General features: G+C 40.6%; 1 protein-coding gene across 6 annotated transcripts in view; it reads right to left on the bottom strand.

The window, feature by feature from the left end:
* Nucleotides 1–3,107: 3,107 nt before the first annotated feature.
* The window catches only part of Cemip2 (cell migration inducing hyaluronidase 2), a 70,235-nt gene continuing 52,726 nt past the window's right edge, over nucleotides 3,108–20,616 (bottom strand). For 5 of the 6 annotated variants that reach the window (XM_003472213.5, XM_063249772.1, XM_013155065.3 and 2 more), the window contains exons 18-24: nucleotides 18,522–18,730; nucleotides 15,817–15,999; nucleotides 13,375–13,594; nucleotides 10,757–10,855; nucleotides 7,686–7,840; nucleotides 5,264–5,367; nucleotides 3,108–4,952 (exon numbers count right to left, since the gene is read on the bottom strand). In XM_003472213.5, the coding sequence (XP_003472261.2) occupies nucleotides 4,756–4,952; nucleotides 5,264–5,367; nucleotides 7,686–7,840; nucleotides 10,757–10,855; nucleotides 13,375–13,594; nucleotides 15,817–15,999; nucleotides 18,522–18,730 (1,167 nt within the window). In that variant the 3' untranslated portion in view covers nucleotides 3,108–4,755. The remainder of the gene's footprint in view (nucleotides 4,953–5,263; nucleotides 5,368–7,685; nucleotides 7,841–10,756; nucleotides 10,856–13,374; nucleotides 13,595–15,816; nucleotides 16,000–18,521; nucleotides 18,731–20,616) is intronic. The other variant, XM_063249786.1, reaches the window with a different exon arrangement.

The following is a 20,616-nucleotide window of genomic DNA, read 5'->3' as shown; positions in this document are numbered from 1 at the left end:
GTGTATCCTTTACCAAGATCAAGAGGCAGATTTTGTTTTTTTTTAGGAAAGGGCCTAAAAGTAAATCTTTTCAGCTGTCTGGGGCTTGCAGTCTCCTTAACCGTTCAACTCTGCCCTGATCACACAAAGCACCAGCAGTCAACATGAACACAAGCTCCGCTAGGTTCCTTCAAATGGGACCTTATTCATGGACACAGAAGTTTAAATTCCACACAATTTCTGTATCACAAAATATAATTTCTTTTGATCTTTTGGGAAAGTGTGTTATATTTAAAAACATCAAACACTATCCCTAACCGCCACCCCCACCCCCCTACAGAATACTAGAACTCGTATCTTGAGATACTTGGGAGAATCTGAATGTACAATAAAAGTTTAAGCTGATGGTTATACTACCTGAGTTGATCACTACCCAGCGTACGCAAGGAATTAAAATATTACAGTCTACTTCACAAATAATATATAAAAATATATGTGAATCAAGAAATTAAAGCAAGAACAAAAACACTCAGTTATGGGCAGACACCACAGTTTGGCAACTGTGATTAACCAACTATGATCATGATGTCTAAGCTTTCCTAAGGAGAAAACTATCACTTTTTTATAGACTAATTTTGTTCATGTAAAGAAAATTACAAGAAATGTAATTTTCAGACATAATTTTCACAGCTTGGTATGGCTGATATTTCTGCATGTCCTCCGGAGCATGATTACTTATTTAGAAAATCACAGTTCAGTCATACTCAGATTTTACTACCCAAGAATAGAAAATGTGTGTGTGCCTTTATCCACAACACCAAGTCCTAATTAAGCATCCATGTTATCACCTTCTTCCTCATATGACTACACAAGAGTGAAAAAATTTGTCTTCCAAATGACTCGGGAATCTAGTAAGTTGCAAATATTTTGCCATCTGTGATCACGGAACTGGAATGCATTTCCCTGATCTTTTATTGAAAATTAGCTCCACTCCAGAATGTCTGCTTGCATTGCTAGCACACTGGGTCATTAACAAGTCAGACTATTTTAATGGACACAAATCTGTTACCCTATTCAAGGTGTTCACCTCTAGGAAAACTTTTCAGCTTATTAAGGCTGGCTTACTAAGAACCTAAAAGCTAAATGGTAATATTGGAGGATAAACTCCAATTCTGCGATGCAAAATCCATAAGCATTGTCTTAGTGAAATTATTGTACTTATCTACTAAGAATAACAGGAAAAAAACCCTTAGAGAGCATTCCTACCACTCAAACACCTTCTAAGTGGACTAGTCCAATCACTTCCTCATTCACTAAGGGATGACAATATATTTATCTGAAGCATTCAAACCTTTGGCCATCACCTCATCAGAAACCCATCCTCAAAATCTGCTTAATGGCCTGAGAACCTATGTGGAAGCCAGGAAACAGGAGAGCCATGAATTCCCCACCAGCCCTCGGTCTAAGCCTCAGCTTGCAGCTCATTGGAGTCATCTTTCAGGAGGGCTGTGTACCCCTTTCATCTCCCAAAGCACTCTCTTACAGCCTCTGAAGATTATATACGGGATCCTGGCTCAGGTGGAGTGGCAGGACCATACGGTAAAAACGGAAAAACACCAGTCCACTGATACACGAGAAACCTCTGCATTTCTCATCAGCCGCCTGGTTTGCAGACAGCCGTATTTCTGGAATTCTGCCAATCACCTCACCTGATAGAAAAATGCTTACAAACTTATAAATCATGTTGGAATACAATTTATCAGCAAAAAAAAAAAAAAAAAAAAAAAAAGACAGCTAGCCTCCAACTGCCCAAAATGTTTGCAACCTTTCGTATGACTAATTTAACAGGGATGATTAAACCTTTAAACTGTATTTAAAAGTGCCGTTAAAAAGAACCAGTAATGAAATGGTTTAGCATTTGTTTTAGTTCTGTAATATAAAGATCTAAAATAAAAACAGATAAATGAAATCTTTTAATCACAAAAGAATCACAGAACAAAATTAAAGACTACATAAGTATAATAGTTCTAAAAGCTGGCTGGGTGTTTAGACTTACCCAAAGAGCTTTAAACAAAATCCCAATTCCCAGGCTGCACCTCACGCCAAGTAAATGCAAACCTAGGAGTGGGTGGGAGACTTCCATATTTTTTAAAGCTCCCTAGGTTATTCCAAGATTGAGAATTTCTGCACTAGAGAATGTAAATCTGAATTTCTAGTGCTTAGTTTCACAAAATTCACTTAATGAATTTTCTTATTCCTGTCAATAACCTTTGTATTATAGCTGCAATGTAAAATTAAAACATGATAGAAAGATCCATATTCACACATAGATAAAGCACATGCATTTATTAATGTAGGCCCTGAATATTAGATAAATCAGAAAAAGTGAATGCCTTGGAACTTACATATCTTTCCCAAATCTTTAAAGAGATGAGTCGGCACCATGTGCGGACTGACTGGGGGAGATCCGGATGCTAGCCCCTTCCAGCATGCAAGCAGGGAGATAAAGAGAGTCTATGTTCCTCCCCCTCCCTCTCTCTGTGACCAGCTGATCCAGACAAACACAGGCTGTGATTCTACCTAATGGGGTAAAATACAATTTAATGCTTGTAATGTTATATTTCAACTGGTAGACTCATCGCCTGTTCAATAGATGATAATGCACAATACAGTATTTATGAGCAAGCTCCTGCTGAAGGTGGTGGCCATTGTTAATTCCCTATTATCTTTTTTTTACAATCCTGTATTGTTCTCATTGTTTTGTTTGGATTTCATTATTTTATCTTGTTTGATTTTATTATATATGATGGCATGGGCAGCTATTTCGAAGCTAACAAGATATATTATGGTAGCCATTTTGGATTTACTAGTATCTTGCTTTGAAGTCCTGTATTGTATTCATTGTTTTGTTTTTATTAGTTCTATTTATGTTTTGATTTTACTATGTCTGAAGACAACAAGAGGCATTGTGATAAACATTGTTGATTTGCTATTACTTTGTTTTGAAATCCTTCATCACAGTCTTGGTTTGATTGGCTTTATTCTGTTTTATTTTGCTTGGTTTTATTCTAAAATAAAATTAAAAAAAAAAAAAAGAACCAAACTCTAAAAAACACACATCAAAGATATTTAAGTCATAAAACACACAAATTTTAATTACCTTCAGGAACCATTTTCCAATAATACATTTAATAGGTAAGATCTCATTCATTACTGTACAAAAAAAACAAAAACAAAAACAAAAAACAACCCCACACCCAAAAACACTAACCAAACTTTGATTAAGACACGTGCCCTTAGGGTGAGCACAAACAGTCAGAATGGTTTCTATTGGCAGCACTTTGAGGTAGCACATTTCGTAAAGTAAAACAAGTTGCAGAGTTGTTCTGTAGTTTCTCCTGGACACAAAGGTAGAAGCCATCACCCTGGCACATGGTAAAAGAAAGGAAATTTGTCTGCACTCACTGCCAGGCTCAGCAGCCCAAACACACTTGGCCTTCTCTCTTCCAGATTTGTGCCTTGTGGGTCTACATTTATAAATCCAAAGGCTTCTTTCCTTCCTCTTGGAGGGGGGCAGCATCCCAGGTGGAACCTAATTTCATTGGCAAATGTAATTCTCACTGGCAAGACACAAGATTCCAGGGGAAGGGAAACTGGAAATCACTCTGTTCTTATCAATTGTCTTTAACAGTTTAGGTAAGAGTGACTCACTCCTCTAAGGCTACAAAAGGATTCATTGCCCAATATTCCCTCCATGATTCTGGTCCTTAAAAGGCTCCTCCTTCTTCCCACCCTGGATTACCATCATTTTGGGTTATCATTAAGCTTTTGGGATTTTCCTGGTAGGATGGTGAGCAGAGAATCTTTTCTAAAACACACAAACACATCCACACACCCACACCCACACAAAAACAACAATAACAAAAAACCCAGGTGCAAGAGCAATATCAAGAAGAAACCTCCTCTGTGCAAGTTAAAATGACACAAGTTTGGAGTTCAGGAAAACGGCCTGCTTCTTTAAAAAAAATAATCAGCTTAGCTCTGCATTTTGAACACAAATATACAGTCAAAACAGGCTAAGGGTTAAAGCTGCAAAATGATTCAAACAATCTCAGACTTGATGCAGGTCAAATGTTTATCCAATAGTCACAAATTACGGGGATTTCTAATCCCTAAAAGCCCTTTTGCCCCAATGTACTTCCTGTTTGAAAGTTGCACCCTTAAAAGTAATCAATATACAAATGAATAAAAATAGCACATGTCCAGGCAAAAATGGGCATGAGCTGGGCCTGAGATGCCACTTAAAACGTCATTCAGCATCACAGAAAATCCACAATGGTTGCCCAAAACAGGGCCCCAGGGATTGCAGAGCATACCGTCTACCCTGGTCAACTGCCACAGGGCACAACTGAGGGCAGACTTCAAGTATACAAGGTGCTGGTCCTCTCAAGACGACAACTCAGAAGCCCCCACCCACCTTAGCACATTCCATTTTACCGCAGCTCAAACACTGCTGATGGTCATCACCAAATCCGGAGGCACCAGGTGAGGAACAGGAGAGGCGCGTTCTGAAGACACCAGCCTTACAGTCTTTAACATTTGTACAACTAGAAGGTGCGTAAGCTGGCGTTCAGGCAACCTCTCTGAACTCTTTTTCTCTTTTTTGTATCAGACAGAAAAATGGTTCTGTTGGGTTAACAGTGTCATTTTAAAATGCCATAAATTAAATAAGTTAGTTCACATTTTGTTTCCCAGCACTTAAGTTATAGTCAGTCTCTAAAGCACTTTAGAAGCTTGCTTCAACAGTTCCAGGTCTCTTCTGCGGACACTGGCGCTCCGGGGACAGCCGTAGTCATCCAGCTGCAAAGGTATGAACTGTTCGAACACCCCAAGGCCCTGTCCAGCAGGACTGGTAAGCAGCTTAGTCCATGATGGTTTGAAGTTTCCACTGAATCCCAAAAATATGATGCTCCCTACAACAAATAAAAAGTTCAATTTGTACAGCTACTTCTGGCCCGGTAACGCAGGTGAGTCAGAGTTGAGAAAAACAAAGACAACTTTATAGATACTCCACACCTCTGAGCTCAGCAAACGACTGCTCCCAAACAAGCAACAAACCACATCCCTCCACACCTCCTCTGATACTGCCCCTGATTAGATATTATATTAGTGATGCTCACTCTGGGAAGACTCATAAAAATTTAATCCAGCAGCAAAATTTCACAATCAAAACCCACATGCTCCTGCTCTTGTAAGAACTTCAGAGAATGACACAAACACAAACCTTTGTTATAAAGGTGAGCTGGTCTGGCTAATCCCAGAGGTATTAAGGAATCTGAAATATTCAACTGCTTTATTTCTTCTCTTGTACTCAACAGAACTATTGACCTGTAGGTGAAAGGTAAGACAATCAGAGCCAATGGATAAATAAATAAATAAGTAACTGTTCTCAACACTTAAAAATGTTTAGGTTTTTAATCACAATCTTTTTTTTTTTTAACTTCTTAGTAGTAGAGAGTGCTAAGTGATGTTCTCAGTCCTTTCATTTTTTTAAAATTTAATTTTTTTTTTTTTTTTTTGAGATGGTTTCTCTTAAGTTATGCAGGCTGGGCTCAAACCTGCAATCCTTTTGCCTGAGGCTCCCAAGGAGCTGGGATTGCAGGTACACACCACTGGCATCTGTAGTCTAGTACATAATAACACAAATATACAGTCAAAACAGGTCTGTTTGTGGACTCAGATCTGTTTGTGGACTCTCTTATGATTGCTTCATGGAATGCTTACTATGGCTTCATGGTTTTTTACATATCCGATACAGCAAACCCCCTGCATTATTATAATTTACTTAGCAAGAGAGTAACACTGCCACATTTATGACTCCAGGTGAGCTTCTGTACTGACTACCATTTATCTCCATTAATGAAAATGGGTTGAATTTGTGTTTTAATTTAGGCAGAAGGACAGCTTTACAACATTAACCGTCTATCCAGAAAGAGACAATCTCTCCTCTCATTCAGTCCTTGCTCGTGACTCAGAATCAGGGCAGAGGGCCAGCCACAGCAAGCCTGCAGACCTGACCTTCTCCACCGAGTCAGAAACACTCAGGCCAGGCCCGGGAGATCATGAGGAGGTCACATGCACACACAGGCACACAGACACAGGCACGCGGATGCATGCTCACGCACGTATCTTCAGCCTCTCTAGAAATCACGACCGGTGGCCCATTACTTCTCAATGCTTTGTTAAAGAGCAACATAAAAAAAAAAAATTCTTAGTTGTGTAACACACTTAAGTTTTTGCCAACTAAACACACTTGTATAACCAGCAGCTGGATCAAGAAACAACACTGCCAGGCTCTCAAAAGCCTTTCCTCTTAAATCTACAGGGTTATTTTGCAGGAGTACTATGTTGTCCTAAATATTTTTAATGAGATTTGTGTCCTGCATTGCTTTAGAGGAAGTGTGTGCATTTCCAACATGAGGAAAAACCTTTAAAGCCTTAAACACTGCAACCTCTAAAAGGATTCGCCTGTACTTGTCTAGAACCAGAAAACAGTTACTGCTGGCCCTCCATAGCTACAGGTTCTACATACAGGAGTTCAGCCGGCCACAGATAAAGCATAATTGGAAAAAGAAACTGTGTCTGTATGGACATGAACACCTTCTCCCTTGAGACTATTCTTTAGGCCTTAAATCAACTCCATATAAAAATATATAGCATTTACATGGTATTAAATGATCTGGAGATGTTTTAAAATATACAGATGGATATGCACGGCTTATATGCAATTACATTGCTTTTTATGTAAGGTATTTTCAGTATCTGTAGGAAATCCTGAAACCAGTCACCTCATGGATGGATCAGAAGAGTGACTGACTACATAGGCATGGAAAACTGCACCAAAATACTACAAAGACTTCATGGGACTTGCTGAAATCTGGTTCTGTCATCTACACACAACATAAATGATCACATCGACTGAAAACCTGTTGAAAGCTGGACAGGTTTCTCCCTGGAAAGCTTATGTTTTTCCCTTAATGGATGTGTTTAATATCTGCATTGAGGCTAAAGTGCAGGAAGAACCATGAATTCACCTCTTTGTGCCCAGGAAGCCCATTCAACCCAAGAAAAGAAAGGTTTTTCTCTCCTATCATTTTTTTCCCCCAGAGATTCAAAAAACAAAAAATCAGTGCTCTTAAAAGGAAAACCAGACACTCAACCACTTAAAAATCAATTTACCCTCTTCCAGTCATTCCCAAGCAATCCAGGCAACAATGTCCTAAACCTCAGCCATAGTACAATGCTGTCTGAAAAGCTATTGCTGGGCCAGGGCAACAAAGGGAAAACTGCCTGGAAAATTCATTCAGGACAGTAATAAGTCTTCTGAGTAAGACGGGTATAAAGTCAGTCAACTTTACACTAAAAAGAGAGTGTAATTTTCCAGGCAGTAGTTTTTCTCTTAAGAGCCTTCCTACTGTTTGTAAATCTCTTACAATCCAATTTCTGCCACTGATTCACAGTAATTACTTGTCAATGATAAGCACCTTGGTTTACACAGGTAACCCTCTGATCAGAGGCGAGGAAGGAATAGATGCCTTCTGCAGAGCCATGAGTATCCATGCACAGGATCCAAGGCTTAGGGGTACCCTGGGGTTATCCCCATCTTCTAAGGCGGTCAGTCCCCACTACCAGTTAGCTTGACCTACCTTGGAGGGATGCTTGTTGTCAAATACTGTTTCATGCCATCAACATCAGTGAGAGGGAAAAACTTTTTCTCTATCAACCGGAAGGGAATGCTGCACGCATCCACAATGAGGAGGAGGACACCTGCGCTTTGGAAGGTGAAGTCGGTGCCGTTGACCTGAGAACACAAACATGTCGTCTTCCATCACGCGCATCCTGGGTATCTACAAGATGACTTTCCTTCTACTCCCTTCCAAACCCAGGATTTGAACGATAGCCCCAGGATTCGAACTGTGGTCTCATGCATTCTTTCCCCCCACTGTGCCTGCATTCCTCTTGATTCTGCCTCAACTGCTCTTTGCTACTGAGACAAGGCATGGCCACCTCTACTCAGCTGAGCTGGGCGACTTTGCAGAGCTCCCATTTTCATTCATTCATTCACATACACACACGCGCACACACACGCACACAAGGCTTCACTTTAAGTCAGTGATCGGGACTTGGCTTCTGTACTACACTCACATACCAACATGATTTGACCCGAAGAGACAATCCTTCTTCCCGTTAAAGTTTAGATTTGGAATATTATAGAAGTCAAACTGCTTTATTTCCTTTTGTCCAAATACAGCTCTTCTACTATGAAAAAGGCAAAGTGGTCCTCTTACTGAGATTTAAAATACAAGGTATGACTAACATTTTGCTTAGCAACTATTGTGAGCTGAATATCCATAATCGCCTTCTTTCAATTAATGGTTTGTGGTCTTTTCAAGAAAGGGCTTCAGACCCTTCCAAATATCATTAATTCCTCAGCCACAAAAGGAAAACAACAAAATGGAACAACAGACTAGTAACTCAGAGGCACCATTGCTGAGCTGTAAAATTACAACACACTATTCTGAAGGCCACAAAAGAAATGCTCTCACTAAACTTGTCCTTTTTTGGCAAAATTGTATGTAAATATTATTTCTCATCACTACTGATCTCACTTGAATTCAAAATGGCTGTTAGTCATACTCAAATTGCTTCAATCCAGTGAAAAGTACCATAGGTCCTGAGGTAAGTGTCAAAGGATTACGAGCGATTTGCTCATGTTCAAAGGATCTGAATACTTAAAATTGAGGTATATTTGAGAAAAACAATATAATGATCCTCAACATACTCAAATTGTCCTTATGAAAAGCACCAAAATAACTTGCTGGTTAAAGAAAATGAATCTTTCCATAAAAACTAAAGCAAAGCCCAAGTACTAGGAAAAGATGTACGAGTTACATGTGTGAAAAGTACTGGCGATTAACATGACAGCTCCCTGGCGTTCTATGACTCTTCTACAATCCCAGGCCCCAACATGCAGCAAAGGAGTCAAACAAAGACGTCAGACCATGAGGCATGATGTGCCTGAGACTTTGGGTTTGGCCAAGCAATGCCTGTAGGTATCCAGGGAGCTTTCAGGGTGGGGGGGACGCCTCTTGTGCACTTGCCTCCCGCAAGTTTGGTGCCTCTTCCCGACAGGGCACCAGCAGGCTGGGGTCTGGTGTGCCCGCAGCTGCACACTCTGGAGACTGAGCAAGGGACTCTCACACACAGGAAATTACATCCTGAGCACCTGACAAAGCAAAGGCCTGGGGACAAAGGGGTATCGACCGACGTAAACATACACTTGAAGAACGTCTGTGTTAAACAGGGATATCTTTTACTTAAAGTAACATTTAAATCCCAGAACTAGACAGTGGTAAAGCCTGTACCACCCAATTGGCTAACTGCAATGGTTAAATTAAATTTCAGGTTATATGTACTTTACTATAAGAAAAGTACAGGGAAAGAAGAGACAAAAACTTAGTTTTCTCCACATGTGCATGGATTTGTGATTATGTTGCCAACCACTGAAAAAAAGTGGCCTCCTAAAGACAATATGCAGCCGGGGCACAAGCCCTGGATGGTCGTACATGAGATGTTTTGGTCACTTGCACCTCAAAGGGTGCTCTATAGGACAACACCAGATCAACACGACTTAGTCCTGTGCTAACTGGCTCCAAGCCCAGTTCTATCGCTGATGTGAGACTCGTGTCTGTACTCCCACTACCTCACTTAGAAAAGGCAACACTTCAAATCTGCACTTTTCTTAACTAAAAAAGAACAAGCGAGATGGTTTAAAAGGCTAAAGAAATTTTTCTAACCCTTCATTTACCACATCTTAATCCACAAGAGACCTTACTTTAAGTTTAAAAAAACCACCGTCAAACATCACTACTCTTTTTATCACCAAAGATGCCTCTTTCTTTTATAGAAATGAAACACGAGTTAGATAACACTCAGTGAAGAGCAATGTGAATACATTTCAACGTTAAGGGCCAGGGATACAGCTCAGCAGCATAGAGCCTGCCTGGCAACTGCGAGTGCGAGGTAGCGAGTTCGATTCCTGGTCCCCACCCCCCCCCAAAAAAAATAAATAATAAATTTCAACATTAGCTTAAAAACAACCAGTAGAGCTGGGGATATAGCTCAACAGTATAGCCCCTGCCTAGCAAGGGCAAGTTAGTGAGTTTGATTCCAAAGAAAGCAATCAGTAAATACAATCCACTCAGAAAAAATGTCATTAAAATAATTTGTTTCAAGACAATAACGTTTAGAAGACAACCATAGCTCTCTTATACTGCTTGCCACCAATAATCGACAAGTGACTACAAACCAGTGACTGCTGCCAGAGTTCACTTATGTCATCAAGATGAATAACAAAAGCCCGAAGATGCAGCAATGTGGACAAATTCTGTGGTCTGAATGTGCGTCCTCTCCCCCACTCAGTGATGACATCCCAGTTCCCCTAGTGATGGCAGGAGAAGGTGGGACATTCAGGAACTAATTAGGACACGAGGACAGTCTTCATGAGTGGGATTGGACAAAAGAAGGCCACTTCCATCATGTGAGCACAAAGCAAGGAAGCGCATCAGTGAACAGAAAATAAGCCCTCACCAAACACACCTGCCGTGCCTCCATCTGGGACTCCCCAGCCTTTGGAGCTGCTGCTTGTAAGCCACCCAGGCTATGGCATTTGGTCACACATCACAAAGGGACTATGGCAACAGCACACAGTACTTACAGAAACAACAGACAGCTCTCCGCGGTGGGCTTCTGCTTTACTGGGTGACCGGAACTGCACGGGGAGGTAGCTCTTGTGAGGGTCGCTGGTGAACACCACCTGGACAGGAGTAGGGTTCATGTTAACGTAACTGCACCTGCTCCCAAGGAGTCTGCGAAGTGCACGCATTACATCAATGCTGATAAAACTGACTGGACACAGGGGCTGGGACGCAGCTCAGTGGCAGAGCGTTTGCCTGGCTATGCCAGGTCCTGAGTTTGAGCCCTAGTGCTGCAAAACAGAAAAACAAGCAAAAAATCCTTTCTAATGCAAATGAAAAGCCTAAGTCCATCTTTCTCTTCCTACTGTTTAATGCCACCACATGACAAAAACAAATGAGAAAAAGGTAGAAAAAATGAGAACTTAAAATAGTGGAAGATGAAATGTTTTTTTCTTTAATCATTAAGAATGATCAGAAATGAAAGGATGTAGATTTTTTCCTTATTAACAGGTACTATGTATTTTTGCGTAATTCTTGCTTTTAAAAAATCCCTAGTGGAACTCCAATGTGACCACCTACCAGTCACCTCAGGGCTACTGAAGCACAGACTGCGCCCTACCCTCCACCCTCCACCTGCTGACTCAGTACGAGTAGGTGGGGCCCAAGAATTCCCATTTCTCGCAGGTTCCCAGAGGACACTGGTGCTGCTGCTGATGGGGGAACCAACCTCGAGAACCATTTCTCTAAATCCGTATGTGTTTTCTGTAATGACTGAACATGAATCAGTGCTGTACTAGCATAGCATTTCTTTTTCACATGCAGCTGGTCTGATGTCCTCTGGAACCCCATAAGAATATGCAATTTTGACTCCTACTTTGGGTTTATTTTCACTTTGGGGGTGAGAGGGAATTTTATTTATGGTGTTAAGAATGAAACGTAGGGCCTCACACATGCAAGGCAACTGCTCTACTTCTAACCACTTCTAACCAAAGTCAGTTTGTATTGCTACCTACAGTAAATATTAATAGCACATACTTTAATACAAAGTGGCTTTTGGCAGCTAGTTCAAAGGTAACAAGATCTATTAAGGTAGCCACTTTGGACTGATTTACTATTGTCTTGTTTTGAAGTCCTGTACTGTTTTGTTTTTATTGGTTTATTCTGTTATTCTGTTCTATTTTGTTTGATTTTACTGTCTGACGGTGTGGGCAGCTACTTTGAAGACAAGGGACATTACAGTGGCCATTGCTGTTTCCTATTGTCTTGTTTTGAAATTCTCTATCACACTGTTTTTGTTTTGATTGGCTTTATTCTATTTTATTTTGCTTGGTTATATTCTCTTTAAAATAAAAGTAAAAAATGAAAAAACAAAGTGGCTTTCCACCTTAAAAACTTTTGCTTTAAAGAAATAATTCAAGAATTCGCCCTTTCTATGAGCCAGCAGGAGCCACATAGGTCCCAGGAGGAGAAACAAGAAGCCATTTCACCCTTCCTGTGAGCCAACTGGCATGCATGCTGGGAGGCCAGAACGCCTCCTTCCCCCACCCCACCTCCAACTCCCAGTAAGCAACCAGCTGATTCGGAGGAATGCAGGCTGACCTGTGAGCAACTAGGATACAAAAATAATTTAATGCTGATATTGTGTGATTAACTTTGCAGGCCTAGAGCCAGCAGCAGCCTAAGCATCTATTGAAAGGATAACAATATGCAATATGCAACTATGGTGGATTGCTTCTGTCTTGTTTTTGAAATCCAGTATTATTCTCACTGTTTTGTTTTGTTTCATTTTATTCATTGTTCTGTTTTGATCAGTTTTATTCTGTCCTGTTTGACTTCATTATGTCTGATGGTATGGGCAGCAATTTTGAAGATAACAAGAGGCATGATGATAGTCATGGTTGGTTTCCTATTATCCTGTTTTGAAACCCTGTATCGTTTTCACTGTTTTGTTTTGATTGACCTATTTTATTTTGGTTTTATTCTCCCAAGAAAATTTTTTTTTTTGGTCTTTTTTTTCATTTTTATCAGTACCGGGGATCGAACTCACGACCACCTGCTTGCAAGGCAGGTACTTATGCCGCTGAGCTAAATCCCCAGCCCCTCTCCCAAGAAAATTTTAAAAACAAAAAGAAAGAATACAAGGCTGAGGAGGCAGTGCAATGGCAGAACACCTGCCTCTAGTGCTTAAGGATCTGGGGTCAATCTTCAGACCATTTAAAAAAAAAAAAAAAGAAGTAAAAAAAGTAAACAACTTTCATATGCGTTGCATTTTTTTTTTTTTTGAGAAGCACCAATAAAACAAGTCATTCTTGTATCACTCTTTGAGATGCAACCCTAATGATAATATTTTAATAGTCACAAGTCTGGGAACTAAGAGATGATAACCAACATCGCCACCTCTAATTTCCAAGTGTATAAAACATACAGCCAGTCAGTCAATCGATGTATCACAAGGGAAAAGTACTTTAACACAAATTTGGACTACTCTGTTTCTGAGCCCCCCATTCCACTCTGGGTGGAACTCAGGTGATGAGGCTGAAGTATTATAAACTGGAAATGCGGATGCTTTAGAGTAGCATAGCGTGATCTCAAGGAAACCCTCTTATTCCTCCTGCCAGACCACACCTCGCCCCTCTACCTGGTGGGTGCCACAGTCCTGGCAGAGTCCTGTGAGCATGGACGGCATGCGCCTGACCGCAGACGGCTTCCGGTAATACTGTGGATACGCCTTGGCCATGCAGTTACTGACGTCTTTTGAGTCCGTTGTCGCCTGGATCTTGACTCTTTCACATCCCTGAGATGAGCAGTAACTGTGGCCATCCCTGTGGCTTTTGGCTTTGAGATACAGAAACAGTAACCTGCACGAAACAGAAACCAAGCCACGTGGTGTTGGACTCCTCTCAGAAACTAATAAAACCCCTCGGAGTGACTCATGGCAAGAAGGAGATTCCTCCAACAAATAACTTTTCCTTAAAAGAGAAGTAAATTATAAATTTAATAAAAGGGTTGCTTTTCTTCCTATCCTCCAAGGGTCTTCAGTCGAATGCAGTACTGCTATGGAAAATATTTTGATACCTGGATTTAGTCACTCTGGAAGATATCAAAGTTAATTTCTGGTTTAACTTAGTTCACTACGTAATTTGAGAGTATGGAATTTGGCCATGGCTCAAAAGTCCTTGGAAAACTATATAAGTATGTTGAGTTTAGGACTCAGTAACTTAATGTGGTTTATTCTTTTGTTGTTATTGTCCATAAATCATTTTGGTTTAAGGCACAAAACTTAGAATTGCAACTGTGCTTTTTTTGGCTAAAGCCAAGGACTATCTCAAATCAATTCTTGTGTTTTCCAAGAGCACATGGACCCAGGGTCCTTCTTCGGTCTGTAACTTGGTCCTAATCAAGCTAAAAGAACAACCCCATCCGTTCTGAATTATCTTCTTCCTGCCAAGATGAACAAAAAAATCTAACTTCCAGGCAGCAGTCCAAAGTCTATCTGCAAACACAGTCTTTCTAAACCAAAGGAACTCAAGATCCTAAAGGACTTGACAAAATATGATTAACAGAAATCAAGAATTTATGTTTTAATTAATGAGGTCAACGAGCAATGTGCAGCTGCAATTACGAGATAAAAAATCAGCAACTGTTTCAACATCCAGTGACTTTATTAGACACATGCTAAGGAAAGATACAGATCTAACTGGACATGACCTTTTCAATATATAGTTAAAATAGTCAGAACAAATAGAAATAAAAACAGATCTTCAGAGCATTGAGGATTCTTGAAATGCCCAAACCAGAAAATACTTCCTGCCTCTTTATACAGGTAACCATTAATTTGTGGTTCCAAGAATGTCAACAAATTGAGGTACTCCATTTATTTCTGGGGAAAAGCAACAGGGAATGTATTCTCTCCATCCACAAAACAGAAGGGCAGGTAGGTTGTTTGCATCTACTAGAAACTGAAAATCAGTGATGAGTACAAGAAAACATTGACACTGACACTGACCAGCAGATACGCTGAGACAAAGCTCACCAGCACTCAGAGACTGCACCCCAACTTCCCTCCCCAATTGGTCTCCCCACTCATCTCCCCACACGTGCCACGCAGTTCTTCCATGCCTCCATGCATCTGTGCACACTGCTCATTCTGCCTGATTACCTCACCCCCTTTTTCAACCTAACCGCCCCAAGACTCAGCTCAGTATCGCCCTCTCAAGATGTCACTGGTTTACGTAGGGTGAATTTAAAAGAGTTCCCCATAGGGGGATGGGGGGGGGGGGAGTTCCCCACAAAGGCACAGTTATCTCACGCTATAGCACTTACAGCATTGAAACCTTTCCCTTTCCAGTGACTGGATTTGCACGCCCTTCCCTGGATTAATTTGCAGAAGAAATGCCTCTTATTTACATTAATACCCTGAAAGTACCTAGACCGAAGCATGTAGGAGGAATGTCTGTCTAAGGAAGGACAGTTGAAGAGTGGGCTGCTTGCTGCAATAGGACAGGAGATCGAGCCCACCAGAGCCCCCAGGCTGAGAGACTGTCACTGGACTAAAGTGACAAGGCCAGCAGGACCCCAGGAAAACAGGATTAAAATTACAAAGTGCAAAGATGCAGCCTAGAGAAAGTTGAAAGCAAATATGCCATGGTTATCCAGTGATTTTTACAAGTTCAAGGTCAACCTTAAGTCAGCAAGCAGGAAGAGAAAACTGAGTTTTCATTAAAACATGAACTCTATCCCTCCTGTGTAGTATGTCACTGTCTTCAGAGTCGTTACAAGAAAAATTATTTTCATTTTCAACTGAGCCTACTGGTTCACTCACAAGGATAATCTCTCCTTCTAAATTGCCTTAATAGGTAAGCAGCAAACATCTCCATTCAATTCTGTCTGCCAGCTATAATTACACATCATTCTAGCTCTCCCTGAAACCCCTAATAACGATGTGCAGAGAAGTCCCTACATCAGCTGCTTTTCTAACAGCCGTCATACCACCACCTATTCTTAGCTACTCTGAAGAACTAGTAATTTCACCACTGAAGAAAATAGCATTGATTCTTATTCCCTGGCTCCACCGAATTACCCGGTGCTGGAGTCGAAGTAGAATTTCCTCTCATCCTGCTTCCTCTGCAGCTCCTCCAGGGAATGCACAGGCTGGTAGTCCTCGCTCCTGGATAAGGACCCATTCTGCCGCTGCAGGAAGCCGAAGGTCACCTGGAAAGTCGTGTTTGCTGGGTAGCAGAGGCCAACCCGAATCCAGTCATTCCTTCAAAGGGGAGAGCATCAAAAAATTAATTCTCTTGAGCCGGGATTCTGAGCATTACACATACATAAATTTTACCCAGAAACGTTGAGCAATGGAAATACTGAAACCTTGCCACACTAGCCATCAGCCATCTCTGTTATCCTGATTTCTCTTATCATTAAATGTCACACAATAATAGGACCTATAGAAAAATTAGCTTCCACAGGATTGAGAGGAATATGAATGGAAGCTGGATCGAGTGTGCTGGAATACTCCGAATGGTTAACAAAGGAAAGTGAGGTGGTTGGCTACGTCTAAGATGAAAACACAGCTTGACAACGGAAATAAGCACCACTCAATTCTTCATTCTGAGGAACGTTTTTGTTTATAAATATATCACTACCTTTTTAAATATTATTAAGATGAATTTTTAGTGGCAAAATTACTGAATATAAAAGTACACACCTTTTTGAAGCTTCTGATGTACAGTACTAATTTACCACAGCATTTTTCTTAAAAGTTCTTTGGCATAGAGCTAATTCTTTGAAACTATTAAAAGTATCTTATTTTCTTTTTTGATTATTTTTATCGTACTAAGACACACACACATCATAAAATTTAGCAACTGAATCATTTTTCCTGAACTGTTCAACGACATTGAGCATGTTCCCAAGGTTGTGCACACGTGACCACTGTCCATTTTCAGAACCTCCCCATCACTCTGTATAGGCTCCAAACAGTACGTGACAGGACGGTAAAACTGCTCACACAAGTCCTCCCCACACAGGTTTAATTATTCTAGGAAATAATTAGAAATGTGGACAAAAGAAGGTATTCTATGAGGTAACGCTTATACTAACAAAAAGACGAAGGGGCATTAAATGTACCCTGGTGAAAGACAATTATGGTACACTATACCCGTATGCTCAGAAAATCCTGAGGGTAGACAAAGAAAAGCACCGTGGACTTTCAGTGTTTACATGCCTTCTTCTGATTGGAAAGACTACAGATTATTTCCACGGTTTATTTTCCTTACCATCCTTAAATCTAGCTTTTGTAACTTAAGTATTATTTCTGGAAGTACAATTATGAAAACTCTATGCCTCTCCTATAACTACCATTAAGTTCTGAGGAAAAAAATGATCCATCACTTCTTCCCTTTGCATCTGCCCAACATGTAATTTTTATACTTTTACTTATTAAAAAAGGAAAAGGATGACTGAGGCAGGTGTGATAGCACCCATTCATAATCCCAGCACTAGGAGGCTGAGGCAGGAGGATCACCTTGAATTTGAGGCTAGCCTGGGGTACACAGTGAGTCCAGGTTAGCCGGAACTACATAGTGACACCTGTCTCAAAAAAGAAAACAAAAAACAAAAGGAAAGGATGATTAAATTCCCAGCCACGTGGATGTCCGAAACTTCTAGGCTCAGTCTTTTTTCACTGTAGAATGTTTTCACTTCCTTACTGGTTGACAAAAATGTGTGGTGGCACTCTGCAGAACCTGCACCTGATTTTATTGTAACCTCTCACCTCCACCTCAAAATCCTTCTAAAAAAAAAAAATTATTATTTTGGAGGATTGAATTCAGAGCCTCACAATTGCTAGCCAAGTGCTCTACACCAGTGAGCTACATCTTAGCCCTATCCGTCTGTCTATCTGTCCTAGACAAGGTCTCACCAACTCGCAACCCTCCTGCCTCAGTCACCTGAGTAGCCGGGGTTACAGACTTGCATCAATGCCCTGGCATGAATGCAACTTTTTGGAAAACTGATCCCTCTTTGACATTTCTCCTCCATCCTCCTATCATTGACTTCTTTTCTTGACTTCTGTGCACCTCTATCCAGATTAGGCTTTAAGAAATAATAAATTTGAATGTTTTTACCATAAAAAACAATAAATGGGGATGGGGATTTAGCTCAGCGGCTCAAGTGCTTGCCTGGTAATTGCGAGGTCATGAGTTTGATCCCCAGTACCAAAAAACAAAAAAACAGTAAATGGCCAGGCATGGTGGCATACACCTATAAAAAGGACAAAGGCATCCTTTTGTGTCACGGCACAAGTGTCAAATACCTGGGATTGGTGCCCCAACTTTCACCTCTTACCCATAGCAGATGCTATGGATCAAATCTACTTTCTTCTGTTAAATCTAAATTTGGCCTCAAAAATCTTTCATTTTATAGGAGATCATCTAATAAACCATATGAAACATCTTCCTGTCCTACCTGAACAGGACTAAAGCATTCATCAGACACTGAACTATTTCTCAGCGGTTTTCTTAACACGAGAGGACTCAATCTGTGCGCCTCTTAATTCATCAACACACAACACAGAGCCTCTCCACCTCTCCATGAAAGGAGAAAAACACGTGAAAGTGGCATTCTTCATAGGAAGTATTTTCTCCTTTTTAAAATTGTGATGATTAGCAAATATTAACTGCACAAAATAAAGGGTTTCATCAAGACATACTTAAAATGTTACTCTTTCTACCTGCTAAATCACTGTTTGCTCACACACTGGAAACAACAGTAACAGAAGCCTACTTGTTGAAGTTCACCAGGTACAGGAACATGATCCGAGGCGCAGGCCCATTCCAGTGCACAGTGTAGCCCTTCTCCAGCATGATCACAGGCTGGTACTGCGGGAAGGCAGCCCTCTGGTTAATGCCCCGGAGCACCATCGGGTGGGACGGGTACTCATCTCGCACGATGGTCATCATAAGATTCTGAGTGCTCCACGTCTGCACATATACCTTAAAAAATCAAAAATAAAAAAATTAAGAAAGGGAAGATAATGGGAGTTTCCATGGCTAAACGAACTTTCCAGCACACAGTCAAGGATCTGTCTTTGAAAAGAGATGTTCTGTGACCTGTGGGCTAGAGTCAGCGGACAGCAGCTACCTGCGCCTTGCTTACAGCAGCCTGCTCAAACCAGACGTGGTGAACACAGACTGCATTCGGCCCACCAGGCTCCTTGCCATCAGCTCTATCACCACAGGCCAGCTTGCTCACCAAAACATAAAACGCATGCGGTCAATGCACGACCTCTATCTGAGGAATGCACATACAAAATGTACTAAATTAATGGGAAAACTGATACCACCCGCTCGTCAAATCTAAGACTTTCCATGAGATGGAAAATCTATGTATCTTAGTACTCTGGCTTTCAATTTTCCATGATCTACGTTAGTCTGAAAAGTCAACTTTCACCCCTTCGGGGGAAAGAAAAAAAAAACCTATAAAATGTTCTGCAGCAACTGGAAAAACATAATAAGCCAAGACAAATTTGGAAATCCTGAATTTATTCCAGTGGCATTTGAGCCACTTTCTATGCCAAAATAAAACCTCCCACAAATTCATCCCCTGAAAGACGAGCTTCAGAACAATCTCCTCAAACAGATCAGCATCTAGTAACTAAATTCTCCAGATGCATCTAGATGTTTGCAGAATATTTTCAGTTTATCTACATTCTGTATTTTCTGGCATTTCTATAATTTTGTCCTCAACACGTCCTTTGAGCCAGGAAAGCTTCTTTCCTCTCCTTGGCATGTGATTAATACTCTCGACTGATACCATTTCACGTTGAAAACACATATGGGAAACATACTTTTAATACTGACTGTCTCCACATAGATACATATTTGGTATGCATTTTAATGCATAATTTTCTTAAATATAGTCCTATTTAACATATATTCATATGCAAGAAGGAGGCAGGCAGACAGACAGAGGTACCTGCTTGCTCTTCCAGCCTGGGGATGATCTGTGGGCCGTGGTGACACAACCTTAACTCCCTGCTGCCCTCCTCCTTCCTGGGCACCTTTATCCCTTATATCAGCAAAGAGCAAATACTCCCTTTAAAAATATTTACAAAGAGCTGAATAACGGCTGCTCTATCTTGAGATCTTTTGCCTACACTATTTCTAAGAAATAGCAAATGGCTGTAGGTTTGGGCTTCCCACCCACGTTACAAATTCTCAGGAGAGGGTGTCTGACCCCTCGTTCTACTATTCATGGTCTCCTAGAGGTATTAGATAACTTGCTTCTTTCTCCAGCTACAAATCAAAATAGAGTTATTGCTGCTTTGTATGGGAGGAGTAAGTTCATATTTCAAGTAACCAAAAATGCAAAGGACTGAAGAATATATTGACTGGTGAATAAGTGAAAAAGTACATTGATAGTTAATGATAATTTATAAAAATTATGAGCTACTGCACGAGGCATTTTATAGACACATTTATAACTAATAATTTAGAAGATACAAACTTTCACTAGTGAGCATGTCCCACTTTCAGAGAGACAGCAGGCAGATACATGCACACCCAGGAGTACACACGCTTGGCTAGAAGTTCAGCAGCTACAGAAACACAAAAGGCCTTTTATTTTTGTTTTTGCTTTAGTTTTTAATTCCAGAGTGTCCGAAGATTATTTCGCATAGGTGGGAAAATATAGTATGAAGCAAAGCCAATTCTGATTAACAATCAAATAAATAGAAAAATGAAATCTCATTTTAAACTACTTTTTAGACTGTAGCTAATTCTCCGTCCTTGTTGCTCCAGGTCTTAGTCATATTTTTTTCTCCTCTCCTGGGAACAAAGAAACCATTATCCTCATTAAAATAACCAAGAAACACTATCTA

This window comes from Cavia porcellus, unplaced genomic scaffold (assembly GCF_034190915.1).
Source record: "Cavia porcellus strain 051 isolate PalLab524CR breed Dunkin Hartley unplaced genomic scaffold, mCavPor4.1 scaffold_1, whole genome shotgun sequence".
NCBI classification, from domain to species: Eukaryota; Metazoa; Chordata; class Mammalia; order Rodentia; family Caviidae; genus Cavia; species Cavia porcellus.
The sequence above is the reverse complement of the archived record's forward strand: the minus strand, read 5'-3'. Positions and strand labels throughout refer to the sequence as shown.